Raw genomic sequence first — 22,503 nt, 5'->3', positions numbered from 1 at the left:
TTACAAGCTGTAGTTTTATTATTGTGTGGCTTTTCTGCCAAAATGTTCACATAAATCGCCACGCAATTCGCAAAGGTTTGCCCAATATCGAGCCACCTTACTCGACCAGTGCAGACGAATGGCTTCCAAATGGTTGCTGGAAAAATGGCATTAGAAGAGTTTGTCAGTGTATCCTTTTAATTTTTATTACATTAGGACAATAAACCTTGTCTCTCTCAGGCCTGGAATTACAATTTTTTTTAGGGCAAGGCCACTTTGGCCTTGGAGCAGGCCAAATTTTGAAGGGCACCGAGGCCAGTAGAAAGGGCACCAAAACAGTGAAAATAAAAAAGGCATCAAGGCCCCCAAAAAAATTGACCAGGGGGACGGGTGGTAAACCCAATTAAACATGAATAAGGATATTGATAATCAAATCTCAATAAGGATTTTGATACTGTACCATTTAGTTTTAAAACAATATTTGTATTATTTAAAAATTTAAAAATACTTACCCCCCCCCCAAACAAAAAGAAATTAATAAAGCAGCAGCTTTAAAATCAGTTTAAAAAAATTGACTAGTTTACATGAAGAAGGATATTGATAAATCATACCTTATTCATCATAAGCAAACTTGACCTGATTGGCATTACATTAAATTGATTAACTTTTATTTAAGGCCTACTAAAAAAAAAATCTAAAAAAAAATCCTTAATTACCCAAAAAAGAAGTCAAGTTTCTTGCATTTTGCAGCAGAGCTTTCGTACACGTCCCTTTCAGAACGCTTCAAACGCTCTTTTCGCGGCATTATTCTATTATGAAGTTATATAGTTGACCTGAAAAGTTTTTGCAAGCGATAGTAACTAAAACAGTTTTTCAGATCACCCGGTGTAACAATGCCGCCGTGTAATTCCAGGCCTGCTCTCTTTGACCTTTGCTCTTTGTAAATTTATACGTACAGTGTATGACATCGGGAATATAATGCAATTATGCTAAGTTATTAATGGTGTTGTAACTGAATGAATACTTGACTACATTATTCTTTGTTTTGTATCTTACAGACAATGAGAGCAAAGGAGGAGGAGGAGGCAAGAAGGAAGACCCGGGGGAGTTCCCCAAGGCAACCTCGGCCGTCATGTCTCAGAGACCAATCATCTTTGCAGGTCAGAGAACGTTTTTATTCGGGCCTCAGAAAATTTCTCAGGCTTGCTTTGTTTTTCTTTTAGAAAGATGTAAAAATGTTTGCATTGGGCATGTTGGGGGATAACGACTATCATTTGGTATTTACTCTCACACCCACCGATGTCTACTAAGCACTGTATACTCCGTACTATCCTGAGTTGTGTGAAAAAAATCCACAGGCAAATCGCTCGGGTGGGATTTGAACACAAGACCTTTCGGGCTAGTTCTGGTGGTCTAGCGGTAAGACATCGGCTCTTGCAATGCAATGATCGATGATTGATTTGCCTTAGGATTTTTTCCCCAGACTTCTGGTAAGTACTGAGTTATACGTTTATATTTGTTTGTAAACTCATTTTTTGTAATGTACATGTCTTGACTTAGATTATTCATTGTATAATTGTCATTGTATTCTATGTCTCTTTTGTTACATGTTTTGCTTTTTGTTCTGTCTCTTTTGTTACATGTTTTGCTTTTTGTTCTGCGCCTCGGAATAGTGTCTTGTACACTAGATAGATGGTGCATTATAAATGCATTATTATTATTATTATTATTATTATTATTACATCAATACATGTATGTAAACCTAGTACCCTTGCAGGTACCCATTATGGGACAGAAGGTACATGTAACTTCTTAAAAATGCAAAAGTTGTACGATTCAAATTTGGCACCATGCCAGTGCTATGTACACCATTGGATTAAGTGCCAAATATTAAACACTTCACTTCCTGGAAACACAAACTGGCAAATCTAGTGCTACATGTACATCTATCATGCTAATTAGTGTAATGCTACAAAACTACCAAAACTACTGGTACATTTATTACACAGTAGGTCCAGATACACTGTCAAAAATGTACCATTGACAGTTTTGGAAAACTTAGTGTTTTTTGACATACATGTAGTGAGGGAACATCATGATGTTTCAAACAAAAGTATAGAGTACATACCTGAAGAATGGTCTATATTACATGTATGTAAAATAGAGCGAACATCAAGACATATGAACACGATGAACATGTAGAAAGTTAGATCCACATCAAAGTGGTCTGGTTTGAGCAATGGTATCTTTCCTCACCTTTCCCCTCTAGCATGTCTATAGCCTGAACATCTGACGTCTCACTTCGAGGCTCGTGAATAACGCCAGAGACCGGCCTCCAAACCAGCGTGTTTATTCACCATTAACCTTCATTCATTTCACATAGAGACACACACAAATTCTCCACGAACATTACATGCAAGTACATCCACATGTACTGTATACATGTACATATTTACATAATACCACACACGTGGACACAAATGCAGACGCTCAAAAGTAAGCTTTCCATATCTGTGTTTTGATTGGTCAACCGAGGTGACCTCAGACTAAAATCAAAACAAACCCAGCTACGGTAGCTTTTAGTCACTGCATTTATCCAATGACATCATTGTGCCCAGTGGAATCACTGGATCTGAATAGCAGGTACCTGTCTTTATCCTTGCGGAGAAAGACAGGGGCCCAGTCTAGGATGTCTAGGGCCCAGTTCGAATCACGCCAGGGAACTATTTGGATTTGGTTTTCATTCCCTACCTGACTGCGTGGAGTTTCTCTGGAATAGTTCCCTGGGATTTTCCTCCCACATCTGTAATTGAAATTTCTTTACTTGTCTTCTTTTCATGGGGTTCTTCGCTAGAATTGTGATTAAGTTTGCCTTTCTGTGTTTTTTGTTTCACAGCCAGAATAAAAATAAAATGAAATGAAAGTGTGGTCTGTTTACATGCCTTAGTAAACTGCTTTATTTTAATAGTTTTAATGAACAAAGATTTAACAAATATTTGTTTGTTTCTTTTCATTCAAAAAGGGTCTGGAAAGGATGCCAAGGGAGATAAAGGTAAGTAAATATCGTGTCTTGTTTCATGGTGACCTTTTTTACTTTTAGAACAAATAATTTAGGAATTAATTAAGAAAACATGCGTTTTCCTACTGGGCTTCAAACAAGTGGCGGAGCCCAAGATCAAGCCTTTATTTGAAAAACGTTCTAAATCATAGTCTGTAAACCTCTTATGTTGTAATTTTCTTGGCAATTACAGATGATTCCAAGCCTAGCTTCAAGCTGAATCCTCCAACACTAGTCCATGGAAAAGCAAAATCTGCACCCAAAGCTACAGGTGAGTTTTGTCTTTTTGTTTGTCACTCTATAGAAACTTCAATTCAGATTTGGATTGCATTGGCGGTTTGTGCGTAAAGTGCTCGCCTCTCACCACTATGGCCCTAGAAAGATTCCTGTCTAAGGCCTTATGAGAGAAGAGTTGTACAATGGGTGCGTAAAGTGCTCGCCTCTCACCACTATGGCCCTAGATGGATTCCTGTCTAAGGCCTTATGTGAGAAGAGTTGTACAATGGGTGCGTTAAGTGCTCGCCTCTCGCCACTAAGGCCCTAGATGGATTCCTGTCTAAGGCCTTATGTGAGAAGAGTTGTACAATGGGTGCGTAAAGTGCTCGCCTCTCGCCACTAAGGCCCTAGATGGATTCCTGTCTAAGGCCTTATGTGAGAAGAGTTGTACAATGGGTGCGTAAAGTGCTCGCCTCTCACCACTATGGCCCTAGATGGATTCCTGTCTAAGGCCTTATGTGAGAAGAGTTGTACAATGGGTGCGTTAAGTGCTCGCCTCTCGCCACTAAGGCCCTAGATGGATTCCTGTCTAAGGCCTTATGTGAGAAGAGTTGTACAATGGGTGCGTAAAGTGCTCGCCTCTCACCACTAAGGCCCTAGAAAGATTCCTGTCTAAGGCCTTATGAGAGAAGAGTTGTACAATGGGTGCGTAAAGTGCTCGCCTCTCACCACTATGGCCCTAGATGGATTCCTGTCTAAGGCCTTATGTGAGAAGAGTTGTACAATGGGTGCGTTAAGTGCTCGCCTCTCGCCACTAAGGCCCTAGATGGATTCCTGTCTAAGGCCTTATGTGAGAAGAGTTGTACAATGGGTGCGTAAAGTGCTCGCCTCTCGCCACTAAGGCCCTAGATGGATTCCTGTCTAAGGCCTTATGTGAGAAGAGTTGTACAATGGGTGCGTAAAGTGCTCGCCTCTCACCACTATGGCCCTAGATGGATTCCTGTCTAAGGCCTTATGTGAGAAGAGTTGTACAATGGGTGTGTAAAGTGCTCGCCTCTCGCCACTAAGGCCCTAGATGGATTCCTGTCTAAGGCCTTATGTGAGAAGAGTTGTACAATGGGTGCGTAAAGTGCTCGCCTCTCGCCACTAAGGCCCTAGATGGATTCCTGTCTAAGGCCTTATGTGAGAAGAGTTGTACAATGGGTGCGTAAAGTGCTCGCCTCTCGCCACTATGGCCCTAGATGGATTCCTGTCTAAGGCCTTATGTGAGAAGAGTTGTACAATGGGTGCGTAAAGTGCTCGCCTCGCGCCACTAAGGCCCTAGATGGATTCCTGTCTAAGGCCTTATGTGAGAAGAGTTGTACAATGGGTGCGTAAAGTGCTCGCCTCTCGCCACTAAGGCCCTAGATGGATTCCTGTCTAAGGCCTTATGTGAGAAGAGTTGTACAATGGGTGCGTAAAGTGCTCGCCTCTCGCCACTATGGCCCTAGATGGATTCCTGTCTAAGGCCTTATGTGAGAAGAGTTGTACAATGGGTGCGTAAAGTGCTCGCCTCGCGCCACTAAGGCCCTAGATGGATTCCTGTCTAAGGCCTTATGTGAGAAGAGTTGTACAATGGGTGCGTAAAGTGCTCGCCTCTCACCACTAAGGCCCTAGATGGATTCCTGTCTAAGGCCTTATGTGAGAAGAGTTGTACAATGGGTGCGTAAAGTGCTCGCCTCTCACCACTAAGGCCCTAGATGGATTCCTGTCTAAGGCCTTATGTGAGAAGAGTTGTACAATGGGTGCGTAAAGTGCTCGCCTCGCGCCACTAAGGCCCTAGATGGATTCCTGTCTAAGGCCTTATGTGAGAAGAGTTGTACAATGGGTGCGTAAAGTGCTCGCCTCTCACCACTAAGGCCCTAGATGATTCCTGTCTAAGGCCTTATGTGAGAAGAGTTGTACAATGGGTGCGTAAAGTGCTCGCCTCTCGCCACTAAGGCCCTAGATGATTCCTGTCTAAGGCCTTATGTGAGAAGAGTTGTACAATGGGTGCGTAAAGTGCTCGCCTCTCACCACTATGGCCCTAGATGGATTCCTGTCTAAGGCCTTATGTGAGAAGAGTTGTACAATGGGTGCGTAAAGTGCTCGCCTCTCGCCACTAAGGCCCTAGATGGATTCCTGTCTAAGGCCTTATGTGAGAAGAGTTGTACAATGGGTGCGTAAAGTGCTCGCCTCTCGCCACTAAGGCCCTAGATGGATTCCTGTCTAAGGCCTTATGTGAGAAGAGTTGTACAATGGGTGCGTAAAGTGCTCGCCTCTCACCACTAAGGCCCTAGATGATTCCTGTCTAAGGCCTTATGTGAGAAGAGTTTTACAATGGTTCAATCCCCAGCCGTGACACTTGTGTCCTTAAGCAAGACACATAACCATTGCTTCGCCCTTCGGATGGGACGTAAAGCCGATGGTCCCACGTGTTGTGTAAATGCATGTAAAAGAACCCAGTGCACTTATCGAAAAGAGAAGGGGTTCACCCCGGTGTTCCTGGCTGGATTGGCAGCATATTGCGCCACAACACCTTGTAAACCATTACATGGCACTTAAGGATCAGCCGTCGATTTCACCAAACTCTTCCTAACTTAGGATTAATCTTAGGACTTAGGACGAGTTGAGTTCCGTATCCAATTATGTAGGAAGCATTGAACCCATTCTAAGTTAGGACGGGTTACTCGTCCTAACTCGAGTTAGGATTAATCCTAGAGTTTCGTGAAATCGGCTGCAGGTCTTATATCTCAAAAAATCGCCCACTCCTTGCAGTTATAATACCTGGCGCTTTGTATCCTTTGGCAAAATGCGCGTTATAAATACGGTTATTATTATTATTATTATTATTCGTATTATTATTATTATTATTATTATTATTATTATTTCATTTTATCACAGCATGCAAAAGAAAGATCTCATTTTCCCTTGTGCCGGTAACTCCTCGAGCCGGGCTACGTCCCGTAGCCTTAGATCTCAAGGGTCTTTCTCAGGATCCTCGCTGTTCCCAAAAGCGCTGCCTTCTGTAATAGATCTACCCTCACATTTGTCCCTATTTCATCTAGATGTTTCCCCAGTGCTTTGGGAATGGTGCCAAGTGCTCCAACCACCACGGGGACTACTTTTACCTTTACCTGCCAAATCTTACGAAGTTCCCTGGCCAGGTCCTGGTACTTCTCGATCTTTTCCATCTCCTTCGAAGCTACCCTTATATCACCTGGCACCGCTATGTCAATGAGATGACACATCTTCTTCGTCTTATCTAATAGCACAACATCCGGACGCCTATGTTGTATAACATGATCGGTCTGAATGTTAAAGTCCCATAGGATCTTGACCTGGTCGTTCTCTACAACTTTCTCCGGAACATGGTCGTACCATTTCGCAAGTACTTTGACACCATACTTCTTACACAGATCCCAGTGAATCACCTTGGCCAGCTTGTCATGTCTTCCTTTGTACTCCGTCTGGGCCATCTTACTGCATTCGCTAACAATATGAAATACAGTCTCCTCTGCTTTATTGCACATTCTACACATAGGAGAGACGTTTGCTTTCTCTATCCTTGCCTTCATTACATTTGTCCTTAGAGACTGGTCTTGCGCCGCAGTAATCAAGCCCTCTGTTTCCTTCTTTAGTTCTCCACTCTTTAACCAATTCCATGACTTGCTGCTGGCCACTTCCTCAGTACACCTCAAGAACCGGCCATGAAGTGGTTTGTTCCTCCAATCTTGATGTCTTTCCTCCTTCCTTTCCCTATTGTACTCTTTCGGCCCAACTTCGTCTGCCCTCGTGTACCTTTGTGCAACTTTCAACAAGCTCTCCTCGGTCCTCCTGACATGACAATGCAAGCTTCTGCACTCGATGTTAACACTGTCCGCCACGCTAAGCAACCCCCTTCCGCCCTCTGACCTCGGAAGATAGAGTCTACTAACATTTGACCGCGGGTGTAGCATGCCATGCATGGTCATTAGTTTTCTTGTCCTCCTGTCAGTGACATCTAGATCTTCCTTAGTCCACTCGACAATACCCGCACTGTACCTCATCAAAGACACGGCCCATGTGTTAATCGCCTTAATCATGTTCCCCCCGTTTAGTTTAGACTTCAAACATTTCTTTACACGCCTGATGTATTCTGCCTTCAGCCTTACCTTTGATTCCTTGTGAAGGACATGGTCCGATTCAAGTACACCAAGATACCGATAACTCTCCTCCTCACCCAAAGCCCTCAACTGTGCACCATCTGGCAGAGCAATGCCATCGGAATGTACCCTCTTCCCCCTCTTCATGGTCATTGAAGCACATTTCTCCAGACCGAACTGCATCCCAATGTCATCACTGAAAATCCTGACGGTCTGCACCAAAGAGTCGATCTCGGCCTCATTCTTCGCAAACAACTTCAAATCGTCCATAAAAAGCAGATGGTTGATCTTACATCCGTCCTTCTTCATTACATAACCTGCACTCACCTTCCTTAGAATCATCGACAGGGGCATCATCGCAAGAACAAACAGCAGCGGAGACAGAGAGTCACCTTGGAAAATACCTCTTCTTATGCATACCTTGCCCAGATTATCATCGTTGGCTGTCAGATTTGTTCGCCACGTCTTCATGCTCTCACCTAAAAGACGTTTTACTGCATCAGCCACTCCAACCATATCCAGACATTCCATTATCCATGTGTGCGATACCATGTCATACGCCTTCTTGTAGTCAATCCACGCCATTGCCAAATTAGTCTTTCTGCTCCTGCAGTCCTTCAGTACAGCCTTATCGATGATAAGTTGATCCTTCGTACCTCTGGACCGCTTCTTACAGCCTTTCTGCTCCTCCGGAAACAACTGCTGGTCATCCATATGGCGATATAGGTCTTCTGCAATCATACTGGTCAAGAGTTTATACATCACAGGTAAGCATGTGATTGGTCTATAATTACTGGCAATGTTACCTTTCTTGACATCCTTCATGATCAGCACTGTTTTTGCCTCAGTCATCCAAGATGGGACCTTACCCTGTACTAGACAGTCTTGCAATTGTAGGGCCATTCGCTCATGCAAACTACGGAAGTTCTTCAACCAGTACCCATGCACATGGTCCATACCCGGGGCTTTCCAATTTGGCACCTTCTTTATCTGTCTCTTAACCTTGTCCACGTCAATCTGGAACCCTTCTTGCTGTTGTACCCCTCTCAATTCATCTTTCACATCTGTTAGCCATTCCGCTTGTCGGTTGTGTTTCACTGGTTTGTCCCAAATACCACCCCAGAAAGTTTTTGCCTCTGTTGGTCTCGGAACCGCTTGCGTGCTGTCAGCCTTCCCATCCAATTCCTTAAACAACTGACGCTGATTGGTGTTAAATAATCTATTCTGGTGAAATTGTCTAACCCTGTCGTCATACCTCTTCACTTTTGCAGCCTTAGCCTTAACCCTTTGCTTAATCTCCTCTATTACAACACTCACACCCTTACGTTTGACGTTGTACTTTGTCATAATTGTATTCCTTAAGTCTGAACTATTCAATAAACCCTTATTCATTTGTTCTATTCTACTGAGATCTCTTCGCAAATCTTTAATTTGACCCTCCAGCCGACGTTTCCACCATGGTGTACTGTTCCCTTGTTGAGACACCTCTACCCCTAACTTTTCCCCTACTACAACTGCCCCTGCAAAAATAAGACGGTTAGTTTCCGATAAATTATCCGTACTTACCGACCCAAGGACTTTACTTACCACGGCTGACATTTCTGTCAGCCTTTTCCTTGGGACCCGGCGCAAAGCTGGAATACTCCACCCGTTTGACCCCTTCGCCGCTTCCATCACCTCTTGAAGCCTAGCCTTAATCTGCACTTCCTCCTCCGTGAACTCTACGCCCTCCTCATCGTCGATGCCATCATCATCCTGACCATTTCGCAACCCTGGCTGGTTCACCTCATCTTCACTCTGTGAGCTAGCAGCAGCCGCCTCCTCCGGTATTTGGTGGTTAACAATATCTGTTCCATCACTTTCAGCTTGTACTATCCTCCTCATCTCCTCAATTTCCACATTGGTTAACCACTGGTTCCGTTTGATAGTACTTATCTGGTCTGCAAGACACTGCTCACTAATCTCAAACATTCCTTGATCTTGCCATAGGCTTATCATTCTCCTTCTGTATCCTCTCTTGTCCGGTTCACTCTTAATATAGCAGTCCATCGCAATTTTGTTATCGTTCTTACTCCATTTTCTCCTGGTTCCACCACGAATCCCGTTGTGAGCAGTTTGGATACGATCTGGTAGCACCTGCTCAGGCATACCAACCAGATCGGGTGAAGGACTTCCTCTCTGGGAGTTTGTCACTCTTTCACCGTTGAATTGATGCTCCATAGCACTCATTATTAACATCACAAAATTGTGAGAAAGTTTATAGTTTCAGGGAGAATTACATACAGCAACGCTGTAGAATATCCAACCCTACGAAGACTTAACACTGGTTGTAATCAAGATGTTCCAAAGGACGCGGATGATGCGCGCGTCCGTTCACTGATTCAATGCACACGGTGCGGTCTACGTTGTAGAAAGTTTTCCGAATACGAAAAAAATCCAACCTTTTTCCACCAAAAATAGCAACAAGGTGTTAACTAGTTGCCTTCAAACTTACCCTGCGGTGTCTACCAAGTAGTACCAACAAGGAGTTAACTTTTGGTGCAAAACAAACAGCGGGAAACAATATTTATCTTCTATAGAATCGAGAGCCGATCTGAAGCAGTGTTCCTTGTCTCGTCGCCATTTATTATTATTATTATTATTATTATTATTATTATTATTATTATTATTATTATTATTATTATTATTATTATTATTATTATTATTATTGTTATTATTATTATTATTATTATTATTATTATTATTATTATTATTATTATTATTATTATTATTATTATTCTATTCTATAAGAAAGGCAGCATAACATAAAATCTAATAACAATTGTGCCTAGAGGGTTTTCTCGGGGTTCTCCGGTTTCCCTCCCACCAGACATGCCAGAAAAACCCCCTAAATATTGTTAAGCTTTGGCTGTGCTCTGTGTTCACATGGGATCTCTGTGGCTGGCTGTTGCAAGCACAGAGTTGAAAGGCATTCTGGAGAGTTCCCTCATGGGTGCTGGAAGAGCTCGTTTCCCCACCAAGTGGCCTGGCTGATCCACATGTGTTAAACTATGCTATTTACATGCAATTCCCAAAATGGCAACGTGGCAGACTGAAGCGGCATGTGGCGTTGGTGCCCGGAATTGAGTACAAAATTTATTGAAAACAGAATTACCACTAAGTTTCTTGATTTGATGCTTCAGATGCCGAAGAGAACACAGCAAGTCTATCCAAACCATTGATTCGTCCCTCACATCTCTGCCGAGCCACTCAAAACTGGGCCGCCCTCAGCGCAGGTAAATATCAACCATTTTGTCTAAGATCATCAAGTCCTTCTCACAAAGATTCTGTTTTCTGTATAAACAAAATTTTGGAGACAGGGTTATCATGTGGTCCGGAGGCGGGACATCCTCTGGCGAATCAAATCTTCTCTTTTCCCTATGCAGGCAAACAGCTCTGGGCCCAGTTTCATAGCGCTGCTTAACGGTAAGCACATTTTCGTGCTTACTGTAAGCGCATTTCACAGATAAGCAAGAAATATTAGGCGGCCATTTTGCCTGTTCACCATGGATTTGTGACATTGTTCATTTTCTTGCAGTAAGCAACGGTAGTTTAGCATGCCTTTTCATGTGCTTACGGATGCATTGCGCTGAAATGGAAAATCGCACGGTAAGCAAACAATCGGCCCTTAAAGAGCGCTATGAAATTTGCCCATGTTGTGGTCTCCACACCAGCATCACTCCTGAGGACACCGACATACATGTACATGTAGCTTGTCCAATGTCTATCTTTTAGCCTCACCCCATTAGTTGGTTCCCACAGATCCAGTCTGGCTGGTAGGCCCTACAGTTCTGGAGTTTGTAACAGTGTCCCGCTAGGCCTTTCCGTCCATCTTTTTGTGTCTGACGGGCCTTAATTGTTTACAAACATTTTGTTTGAATTGTAGCCATTCACGTACAAGAGGCACACTTTGTTTAAAAATTACCAATAAATAATATTTTAATTATTCTAATTACAACATTGTTCTTTCAGTCGCCACTGGATTGGCTTTTAAACTTAAAGCAGCCTCCTCCCATCCACTGGCCTCTTCTTTTTCTAAATGTCAGTGGAATGGAAAAGGTAAGGGGTTGTTGACCCATACCTTGCCCGATACAAAAAGTAAAATAAAATAAATTCCCCAGCCATCAGTTTGCATCCGCTATGCTTCTTTTATTTCAAGATGTACAACCCACTATTTTTATTACTTTTGCGGTATTTAATTGTTTTTGATGTGAATTTTACTGCGGGTACTTAACCTTTTAAGCAAGAATATCGCACGACAAGTTTATTTGCTGAGCTAGAAACTAGCAGTAAGCCAGTCATAACCAGTGTGCATTGCATGACATTTTTGGCTGGTAAGCCATTTTTGCTTCTAAGCAAGATTTTTCTGTGCTCAGCCAAAGCTTTGTGCATAACATCTCGTCATGAAATTTGTCTCTTCCCAGAGATTCCATTCCTGTTATAAAAATGCTGTATGAGCTGGATTTAAAAAAAAAAAAATTCTGTTTCCCTGTCCTCCCGCTTCTCTGTCAAAGTCCCCAACTTTTACTAGCAATTATAGAGTGGGTCATACATCTAATAAAGCATGTGGTTTTGTTTGCGTTATTTTGGTTTGGACAAATCCCAAGATGGAAATGTTGCATCTAGCATAACATGCATAGTGAACTTCAATTTTTATTTGCAACTCACTTGATGAAGTTAAAAAATTATATGCCCCAGTGCTTTGCCTGCGCCTTATTTGTTAAGGCAGTGATTTTGTCTGTCATCCCTGGCTAGTTAAGCTCGATAGTGTAGCAGTTAGGCTATCATCATTTCCAGGTCTTAGGTTCAAACCAAATTTGTGGATTTCATTTTGGCAAAGAAGTAGTTTAAGATGAGCCTTCTACTTTTACTCTTGGTAACATTTGCAGTTGACCAACCATTTGAAAACATTACACTGCACAGGCTGGGTGTGGTGGCACATCTGGGACACTGTACTGTGATGATGTAGCCACCATGTGATAGCATATTGCTATAGGCTGCAGAGTTTCTCTTTCATTTGAAACCACAGTGGTTGAGACTGAATGGTCAAACAGTATGAGGGTTAATTGATGTAAGCACACTATTTAAGAGTCTGAGAAGGGGGGGGGGGCTTTCTTCAGGCTCAGAACCTTAAAGCCATTGGACCCTTTCGGTACAGAAAGAAGAAAAAAGTTCACAGATTTACAAATAACTTACAGGGTTTACAGAAGGTAGTGGTGAAATACTTCTCTTGAAATATTATTCCATGAAATGCTTTACTTTTTGAGAAAACAGTAAAACAATATCAATTCTCGTTAACGAGAATTACGGATTTATTTTAAACACATGTCATGACACAGCAAAACGCGCGGATACAAGGATGGGTTTTCCCGTTATTTTCTCCAGACTGATTGACCGATTAAGCCAAAATTTTCACAGGTTTGTTATTTGATATAGAAGTTGTGATACACGAAGTGTGGGCCTTGGACAATACTGTTTACTGAAAGGATCCAATGGCTTTAAGGTTTTAGTAGGCCTATGTAGTTTGATTTTGATATCACAAAATTTCTTTCAATTCCATTTTTTTTTAGAGCATCTTGTAAATGGAGTTTATTGATTCAGAGTGGTCTCCTATTCTTTAGTAATTAATTGCTAAACCTTATTTCTTCCAAATTATAATTGTTTTCTTCTTTTAACGTCCTTATTCATCAGTACGTACTTTATGTATAGTATATAAATTGGTAATTAAGGACCTTTTTGCACGAAGCCAGTGAAATGTACAGGGCTAGGGATTTGAATCTTATTTGTTTGTTTGTTCGTGAGTTTTATTTGAAGAAAGGTAAGTTGTATCCCGAACATGCTACAGCTGCACAGTTTCTTGTATTTTTGATTTCATCCAAACAGATTCTTATTATTTATTTACATCTATTTTCACATAAGCTCTCATGGCTTGTTTGGGTTGTATACAAAATTGTTTTGAACAAAATTGATTGTAAAAATTGGCTGATGAATTATTGGTGAATCTTCCCCCAGTGAAGCCTCCCTATCCTGAACCCTTACTCATGTTAATGCCTTTGCATGGATAAGACATTGTTGTTCTTATTTGTTTTGCCGTTCCTGATCACAGCTCAGATTATAGGAAATTGAGACCACATACACAGATGTATTTTTATTCCCCTTTTAATTTGTGTGGTTTCCACTTGCTGTGTATTAAAGGGAAGGTACATGTTTGGTAATTACTCAAAACAAATATCAACTTAAAAACTGACTTGGTAACGAGCATTGGAGAGCTGTTGATAGTATAAAACATTGTGGGAACCGACTTCCTCTGAAGTAACGTAGTTTTTGAGAAAGAGGTAATTTCTCACTAAAATAATAAAAGACTTCTAGCTACGTAGAAGTCTTTTATTCCTACCTAAAAGCACGCAAATCCATCTAACAAGGGTGTTTTCTTTCATCATTTTCTCGCAACTTCGATGACCGATTGAGCCCAAATTTTCACAGGTTTGTTATTTTATGCTTATGATGGGATACACCAAGTGAGAACACTGGTCTTTGACAATTACCAAACGTGTATAGTGTCTTTAAATGCATTGTGAGTTCTAGTGAGGCTTGAGTCTGAAATCAGTCTGGTGCTCGAAAGAACCCCGCCTCCTTCCCTTTTTGTGAACATGAACACTGATTATATCCAAAATCCATTTGCAGGAAGGATGCAAAACAAAATGTGCAAAGCACACATGTTGCTTACTTATTAGCTACATGTAAGCAGATATCAGCTACATGTAGGAACTTGTCCCGGGCACTTTACAGCATGTTTCATTTTGACCTGTAACCTGTTTATGCTAAGCAAATAATTGTCTGCTTAGCAAGTTTGTTTGACCAACAGTTTTTTTTCCCCACAGGCATGATATTCTTCCTACTTTAGTCTGTTTTTCCCATTATTTTGCTCTTGGACAAATATGAAATCATGTGTTCACTCAACAAAAAATGTACGTGCTATTATAAAATGTACTGTTGGGAACAGTATACATGTAAGCAAGTGCAAAGATTCCAAGGGAATCAGCCATAAAAGTGGACCCGATGTTAAAATTTACCCTTTCTGTTTTTCATGGTAAAGGTACGTGTATTATCGTATAAAGATCAACCCATTACATGTCTGTGGTGTGCTCATCATAATCACTTAAGTCGGCCATATTTGATGTTAATTTTTATTAAAAGTTGTTTGCATTTTCATTTCATGGTGGCGCTTTTCTGATTTCCCCTCCCTGCAAATGCATGGAGTGTTGCCTACAGCGCCCTCGCCTGGTAATGCATGGAGCGAATGCAAAGAACGGAATAATGCACACAATTAAAGTTGGATATTGAAATGGATGGGTTTTGCATAATGTCTAGGGTATATTTTGGTGACCTTAAACGATTAAGTGCAGTTATATTGGTATAAAAGCAGACAATTTAGACTTTGAGAAAAACTCTTAGAAGTTAGTTTGCAATATTAAATTTCCCCTTTTTGTTTTCAAATTTAAAATTGGTGAGAAATCTTGCCGTTTCCTCACCCCAATTAATAATAATGATTGTATTTATGTACATGTAGCCCCCAACGCCTTCAGAACAAAGTCTGTAAGCGCTGAGAAGAACAAAAAGACAATTCCATGTATGATGACTAGGACATACCGAAGAGTCATGAAATGTGAACAGTGGTAGCTTTTTTGATGTGAAGAGAGAGATTGTTCCATAATTGATGTGCAGCAAACTGAAAACTACAAAAAATATACAAGTAAATATGTTGTACTGATTTGAACTGATGGAAGTTTGAAGTTGGATCTATTTGGGGTAGAAAATAAAGAAATAATTTTAGGCGTTGAGCAAAACCCATCCATGTTCAAAAACTGCTGGTGTATCTGTGTACATGTAGTTTACAAACTCTCTTCTTTTTTGTTACTAGATGGCAGACAACGCAACCCTGAAGACGGTTCAGTCGAGGTCTCATCCTCATCATCATCAGCTGCCACTGCCTCTGCTCCTTCCTGCCCCACAGAAGGAGCAGACCATCCCGCCACCGCGGCCGAGGGTAGCGCCGAGGCCAGCACCAATGGCAAACCCAAAACAAACTATTTTATCAAACTCTCCACCAACGACACAAGTCGAGACACCGGGTTTGGCGTCTTTGGAAGTTTCACCGACACGAAGGGTAACTTTGGGAAGAAGCAGAACGGAGCCACGGAAGAGAACTACTTCTTACAGTTTGCTAAAGTAGATAGCAGGTATGACACATTTGAAAATATAGACCTCAAGTAATAGAACCTCAAATGAACTGGGAACCATAGACTTGGAATTTTCATCTCGTAAGGGCAAGGCCTTGAATTACATGCAGGCCAGAAAGGTAATGGCCTCTGTTAACTCAGGTCTTTGCCTTGGTGCCCCTTCAATAGTTTCCCATAGACTTTAAGATTTTCCAATGAAAGTGCCCTTTTGCATAATGTTAATGGCCTTGCCCTCTTAGAGATGAGGGCTCAAATTTAGTGGGAATTTCCTCAAAACTGTCCGCTTGTAGCTCAAATTTTCACTGGACCAGAGTTTACCAGTGATTACTGGCCGGATACTAAATAATTAAACCTTGTTTCTTCACAAGTGTTGTTTTTTTTGGTGTTTGACTCTATTTTGTCCTTTCATTGGTTTTTTTCCAGCAGCAGTAAAGAGGCCACAGAAAGTCCAAAGGCTCTAAGTAACTCCAGTAATTCATTTGTATTTGGCCAAAAGATGGATGAAAGAGTGTCTGTAAGTTTCTTTTAAAACAAATGTTTATAACAATGTTTAACCTGAACTGCCCAAATATCCAACGCCATTCCTTTGGAAACTGTACTTGATAGTAAAGATGCATCATTTAATTAGAAACCCTTATCATGCTGTGATCATCTACATGTACCGTATGTCTGTACCCATATCAAGGCACTCTTTTGATAAGTTTCTTTGTATAAACTTCTTTGTTTCGATTTCTTTTCCTCTCCAGCGCCTCGGATTAGTTGTCTAGATAGATGGTGCTACTGTATATAATGTTTATTATTATTATTATATTTTCATTTCTTTGTGACAGAGCCCACCGAAAAAGGAAGGAGAACTACAAACTGCCGCTCAATTTGCGTTCGGTAAAAACGAAACAAGTCCTGAAGTATCAACAAAGGTAAGCATTTGCAATTTGCCGCTGTCAAAACCGTTGTGGGAGAAAAGGGAGAAAACTTGAAAGCTTGTGCTGATAAATGGTTGTTACATCTGTACAACTTGGACAAAAATGTTGTTCTTCTCAAACTTATATTTAATGTAACTTGTTTGTTTTTTCCAGCCAAACACATCAGACAGTGAGTCACCAGGGGCCCTTCAAGGTAAAATGATTTTTGTTCACAAAGCTTGGGTACTAGTACCGAGTATACAGTGCTAACACACATCGTGTACATGGCAGGGATGAGATTTATTAGACTTTGGCTGAATTCAGACTTTTTTTTACTTTGGCCTGGTGAAGCAAATCAGACAATATTTTTTTTCCACAAATAAAGAAATCCTGCTCATTTGTCTGCTTTGCTGGTTCTTTGGATACTGTTTCCAAAAGCTCCTTGGAATCTATAACCCAAGGGGTTACCAAATGGTAGAAATGGCATCATTTCAACAATCATACTTTTGAATTTGTATCCAAGTTTCAGACCTTTTCGTTAGAAATTGCTCTCACCCCTGATATGGGTAAAACTTTCTGTACATGGGGGGATATCAATGATGTACTATACTTCCAGCAGGGCGGATAAGTGCGCATTACAGGTCTTTATTATTATTATTATTATTATTTTTTTTTTTTTAATGCTATGTTGACTTATTTTGTGGTTTTCTTCACCAGACACAGCTTGTAAGTCGCTTGTAGAGAGCGCCTGCGCTTATGAGAAAGCCAAGAAGAGCAGTGAGGTGACATTCCAGGAGGTGACAAATAAGACGGGAGAGGAAGATGAAGAAAACGTCTTCCAGGTCAGTGAAAGGTCATTTGAGGTCAATTTAAGCACTGGGCATATCATTACACGTACATTGGAACCTTAACATTATTCTTTATCCCATGCGTTTATGATGTTGTTTTTTTAAACGAATGTCATGTATGACTACTGAGGTATTCCTTTTTTATTTGAATTATGTTCATGCTTGATGTATCTGCTTCATATTGATATTGATTTTCTTTTCTGGTTATTGATGAGGATCTTCTCCATTTCCATATGTTTTTGTAATTTTTATGGTTTATTTGCATAGTGTTGACTTTGTATTTACATGTATATTTATTATATGTGTTTTATGACTTTTATGTAATTTTATATTTTGACTTTTCGGGGCTTTCTGACAAATTTATTTATTGCATTTATTTAATGTTGTTTATGCTTTTTATTTTATGTTGTCAGTAAACAAATAACTATTACAATTGCTACTCATGCTTAGATTCATACTGTAGGGTTTAAGACTTGCATTTGACTGATGAATATGTTACTCGTCATGTATATTTGTTTGTCTGTCATCAGTCATTTGTTCTGTGTCCTGTCCCCATTTGTCTGTCAAAAGGTTAGGATACAAAAGTAGTGCTTAACCCCAACCTAAACACTGCCTTGGTAATATGTTCGACTGAAACTTCATACTTCATAACTTCTTATTGTAAATTAACTTTGTTTTGTAATGGTAAATGATAGATTGTAGACAGTTACATAAATGACAACCTCGAAATAAAACGAAAATTAGGCACTCTTTTGATCCTTTTCTTTGTATAAACTTCTTTGTTTCGGTTTCTTTTCCTCTCCAGCGCCTCTGATTAGTTTTCTAGATAGATGGCGCTATATAAATGCTTATTATTATTATTATTATTATTACGTAGGTAAGTGATAAAAATGAAGAAAAAAAACCTGATACTAAATAATGTTGTTGTATTTGATTTGATAGACCCAGTGTAAGCTTTATGTGTTTGATGTTGAGAGACATGTTTGGCAGGAGAGGGGGAGGGGCTTACTCAGACTCAACGACCTCGTACCTTCATCGTCGGAGCAATCATCACTTCAGTCCAGATTAGGTTCGTATACATGTAGTCAAATTTAGTGTCAATTCAGTGTGAATGATATCTTTTCCTTGTCCCTGGTAGTCTTTGAAGTGATTTTGTACACATGGTCACTTCATCGCAGTTATTTTTCCCTCTATTTTTATTTTCAGAGGACCTGTGACTGTGCTTTTTTTTAAATTATTGCTTATTAATTGTTATCACCTATGCAGGTTTTGGTAGTCCAAATTTGAGGTTGTTTCAGTTTAAAACTTCTTGGAGCACTACCGCTATAATCATCTTCTCATTTTTTAATATTAATATTGGTGTTTTATATTTGATTGTTTTCTTGTATTTGTTAGCTCTTTGTAATTTGTATATTTTAAATCTTTGTAAAGTTGACTGTAAAAAGGCTTTTGGCTGCCATAGATGTAGATTCTTCACCGTTTGATATTATTGTAATGTGGGTTGGTTACACCTCTACTGTATATTTCGTCACCCCTAGTGGTTTTTTCTAACCTAGTCCTAACCCTGACCCTAGCATGTATAAATCATCAGGTTTTACTCTCGGAACAACGGAGTGTCAGAAAATAGAGCGAGTGCCCTTTATTTGTTGTATTTTTCTGTGTTTTCATTGGTGTTCTATTGTTTCATACATGTCATACGGCACTTTATAAATTCTGTTTACTACGAGTATTACTTTGATAATGATGCTGCATTTTGGCTCAGAGATAGTAAACATTGTGGTTGACCTAAACTTGAACCAGTACTTGCTTTGTTTCCAACAATACAGTCTCTCAATGTTGATATTAGTCCTGTTTTTGTTTTCAGTGATGAGGACTCAGGGAAGTCTAAGAGTGGTGCTGAATACCAAAATCTGGAGTGGAATGACCATCGAGAAACCCACGCTCAAAAATATACGTCTATCGGCGAGAGACAAAGAGAGCGATAGCATAAGAGTTTTCCTCATTGCCGTAAGTACTTTTTTTTTTTTTTTTTTTTTTTCCATACCATTTTCTTCATGTTTATGATGGATGGGATTGGCCTTGAGATTGGTTGTTGGCTTGTGGCCTTCCTCTGAGAACATGTGGATGCCCGGCGATTAATTCTTTCGAGGGTATCACCGAAGGTTAAGTCTGTACAGCTTTCTTATCCTACCTCTTGATTACTTGATCTACTTTTGTTAGGCCTCACCCAAAGATGCGGAGCAGATCTACCGAGCAATTGAGTACAGGGTTCAGGAGCTAAAGCACGCCGAGCGAGAGAAGGACGACGGTGAGGCACAAGAAGAAGAGGAAGAAGACTGTAAAGACGACGGAAGGAAGGAGAAGGCGTCCGTTGAGTATCCAGAGTCTGTCGAGAGTGACGACTCGCAGTCACCATCCAACTCGCTCGGTACTGACAGAAGTAAGTTGTAAATCGAAACAGTAGAAAATTACCGTATGGCTCTGTCTTAAAGGGTTTGGGTACTTTTTGTACAACACAGAACACAATGTCCACAGATAAACTAAAATGGTTGAAGATAATTATGATAGAAAGCTTCCCCTAAAATATTCTGATGAGGTGCTGTAGTTTTTGAGAAACGAGTAAAAAACAATTTTTGTAAATTATTCTTTAAAAACAATAAATAAATAATAAAAAAATTGGCTTCATTTTCTGATGGGGTACAAAGGCCAAGACCTCTGTAACTCCATGCTTGATTTTCAAAACCTATCAAAAACTTATGAGAATTGTTCGACTTATTTCCTTGCTTTCTGTTTTTTTCTAGGTTCGCCAGATCCAAGGATTGAGGGAGAGCCCCAGACACCACCGACTGATTAAGACAAAAAGGAATAAAAGGAAACAAAAAGAACGGCGCTAGTTTGTTTTCCATTGAGGATCCTGTTAAGATTAGGGTCCTGGGACCTTCAAAGTAGACTTGCGTGTTTGACTTTGAAACTCTGAGAAGAGAAACTCTGAAAAATTGAGATTGCGAGTGACAGCCAGGAGAGGATGTTTTGGGTTGTGCCATCTGTGTTTGAAGTACCTATTGTGCTATGAACAGATTCATAGGAACTCTGGATTTCACTCCTTCAAGTTGTACAGCCATTAGAGTAATTTTCATTGCTTTTGGAGATGACGTGTAAATATTGAAAAACTGTGAGGGCCGAATACTGCCCTCTGTTGATGTGGAAAACAATGAGGAACGGGAATGTTCATACCAAGTCCAAAGAGTATTTTCATCTTTCGTTTATTCAGTATACTGAGTATTCAGGTTGTGAGAGAGGAGACCTTTTTTCATTTGTGATGATTTCATCTCGGAATGAGATGCTTACATTACCCGTCTCATTCTAAACAAGAAAGTCTTGATGATGGGTGATATGGAGATTGGCGTAGGACTAGAAATGATTTTTTATGTATTTTTTTTTGTTTTTTTTGTTAATAATTTTATACTAAGGTATTTCCAGATGTGTACAAAATGGTATACCTCCATTGAAGGTAGGGTCATACAGGAAAGAAAACAAAAATTGTGTTATTTTTCCCGAAAGGCTACTTGTTTAAAAGATGATGGTGGTTTTAAGGCCATTGGACACTTTCGGTACAGAAAAAAAAAAAAAAAGTTCACAGATTTACAAATAATTTTGCAGGGTTTACAGAAGATAATGGTGAAAGACTTCTCTTGAAATATTACTCCATGAAATGCTTTACTTTTTGAGAAAACATGAAAACAATTATCAATTCTCGACAACGAGAATTACGGATTATAGTAAACACACTATGTCATGACACGACGAAACGTGCGGAAACAAAGGTGGGTTTTCCCGTTATTTTCTCCCGACTCCGATGACCGATTGAGCCTAAATTTACACAGGTTTGTTATTTTATATATAAGTTGTGATACACGAAGTGTGGGCCTTTAGACAATACTGTTTACCGAAAGTGTCCAATGGCTTTAACCATCCAGCAAACAATTTTTGTCTGAAGGGCCCCTGTTTGCCAGAAATCAATAAAGGTTTGTCGGATAATGTGAAGCTCAAATGAATTGCTTGAGAAAGTTTCTGTGGTGCCTGTTTGAATGCTGCCTCATTAAGTCGGGATGTGGTTGGTATCCACTGTTGTCAGCAAACTATTTTTCCAACTTGAGTCGAATATCTGATTTGTTGGCCCTTGAAAAAATCAGAAAAGTTGTTATTAAGTAGCATGAAATGTTGTATTTAAAGCTGGGGTGATGTTTCCCTTTAAAGCCTACACCATGTATACATGTAAAATGCTCCTACTTTTTTACTAAGGACCAAATATCATGCCTGTGTTAGTTCACTAAAAGGCAGTCGGAATTGACGTTCTTGAAGAAAAATAACGTGACAGTTTCACTGTTTTCTCAACAAGTAGGCACTGTGTTCAACTAACTTTTTACAATGTTTTTTACAGGTGAAAAAGTATCTCTTGTGGTAATTTACCCCGTTGTTAAGCATTACCTTGACATAAACCAAATGATGACCCTACCTTAACAAGTAAACATTACTGATTGAAACCTACCTTAAAAATATTTGCTTAAATTGTGAATAGTAGTATTCTATTCAATTGTAACTTTATGTTAAAAAAAAGGGGGGGGGGCGGTGGGAGGGGTTTTTTTTTTTGGGGGGGGGGCAGGAAACTTAGGAATGCTCTTCCACAATAAGTGGAATTAAACATTGCCTAAATTGTCTTTGTGCCCAATTTATAACTTTGGTTACTAGCTCGGTCACAGTGTTTGGACTGTATTAAAAAAGCTGGTACATGACGCTGGTATTCAAGTAATGTAATGCTCAATTGGAGGTATACATGTACATGTACATTATCACCCTCCTGATCTGGCAGTATCTTAAGTTTGTCATCCTCTAATGGGCCGATCTACAAATGTATTTCAACTTGTGACTGCACGCCCCCAAAATGTAAATTTGTGACCCGCTCTGTGAAAATGAGTCAGATGTAGGCAATTTCAGGAATTGAGTTGTATGCATGGCTGGAAAGAACACATCAGCAGCAGTAATTTGGTAATGTGTCTA

General features: G+C 40.1%; 1 protein-coding gene across 3 annotated transcripts in view; it reads left to right on the top strand.

The window, feature by feature from the left end:
- LOC117297876 (ran-binding protein 3-like) overlaps positions 1-21,094 on the top strand; it is a 32,667-nt gene extending 11,573 nt beyond the window's left edge. The window contains exons 5-18 of one of the 3 annotated variants that reach the window (XM_033781048.1): positions 1,038-1,139; positions 3,002-3,031; positions 3,231-3,308; positions 10,599-10,691; positions 11,428-11,514; positions 15,377-15,695; positions 16,122-16,209; positions 16,526-16,612; positions 16,772-16,811; positions 17,315-17,439; positions 18,388-18,514; positions 19,310-19,452; positions 19,666-19,885; positions 20,247-21,094. In XM_033781048.1, the coding sequence (XP_033636939.1) occupies positions 1,038-1,139; positions 3,002-3,031; positions 3,231-3,308; positions 10,599-10,691; positions 11,428-11,514; positions 15,377-15,695; positions 16,122-16,209; positions 16,526-16,612; positions 16,772-16,811; positions 17,315-17,439; positions 18,388-18,514; positions 19,310-19,452; positions 19,666-19,885; positions 20,247-20,299 (1,592 nt within the window). In that variant the 3' untranslated portion in view covers positions 20,300-21,094. Of the gene's footprint in view, positions 1-1,037; positions 1,140-3,001; positions 3,032-3,230; positions 3,309-10,598; positions 10,692-11,427; positions 11,515-15,376; positions 15,696-16,118; positions 16,210-16,525; positions 16,613-16,771; positions 16,812-17,314; positions 17,440-18,387; positions 18,515-19,309; positions 19,453-19,665; positions 19,886-20,246 lie in introns of all 3 variants that reach the window. The other 2 variants (XM_033781047.1, XM_033781049.1) reach the window with 2 other exon arrangements.
- The last annotated feature ends 1,409 nt before the right edge of the window (positions 21,095-22,503 follow it).

The sequence above is a fragment of the Asterias rubens genome, chromosome 12, assembly GCF_902459465.1.
Source record: "Asterias rubens chromosome 12, eAstRub1.3, whole genome shotgun sequence".
In the NCBI taxonomy this organism is placed as follows: domain Eukaryota; kingdom Metazoa; phylum Echinodermata; class Asteroidea; order Forcipulatida; family Asteriidae; genus Asterias; species Asterias rubens.
The sequence above is the reverse complement of the archived record's forward strand: the minus strand, read 5'-3'. Positions and strand labels throughout refer to the sequence as shown.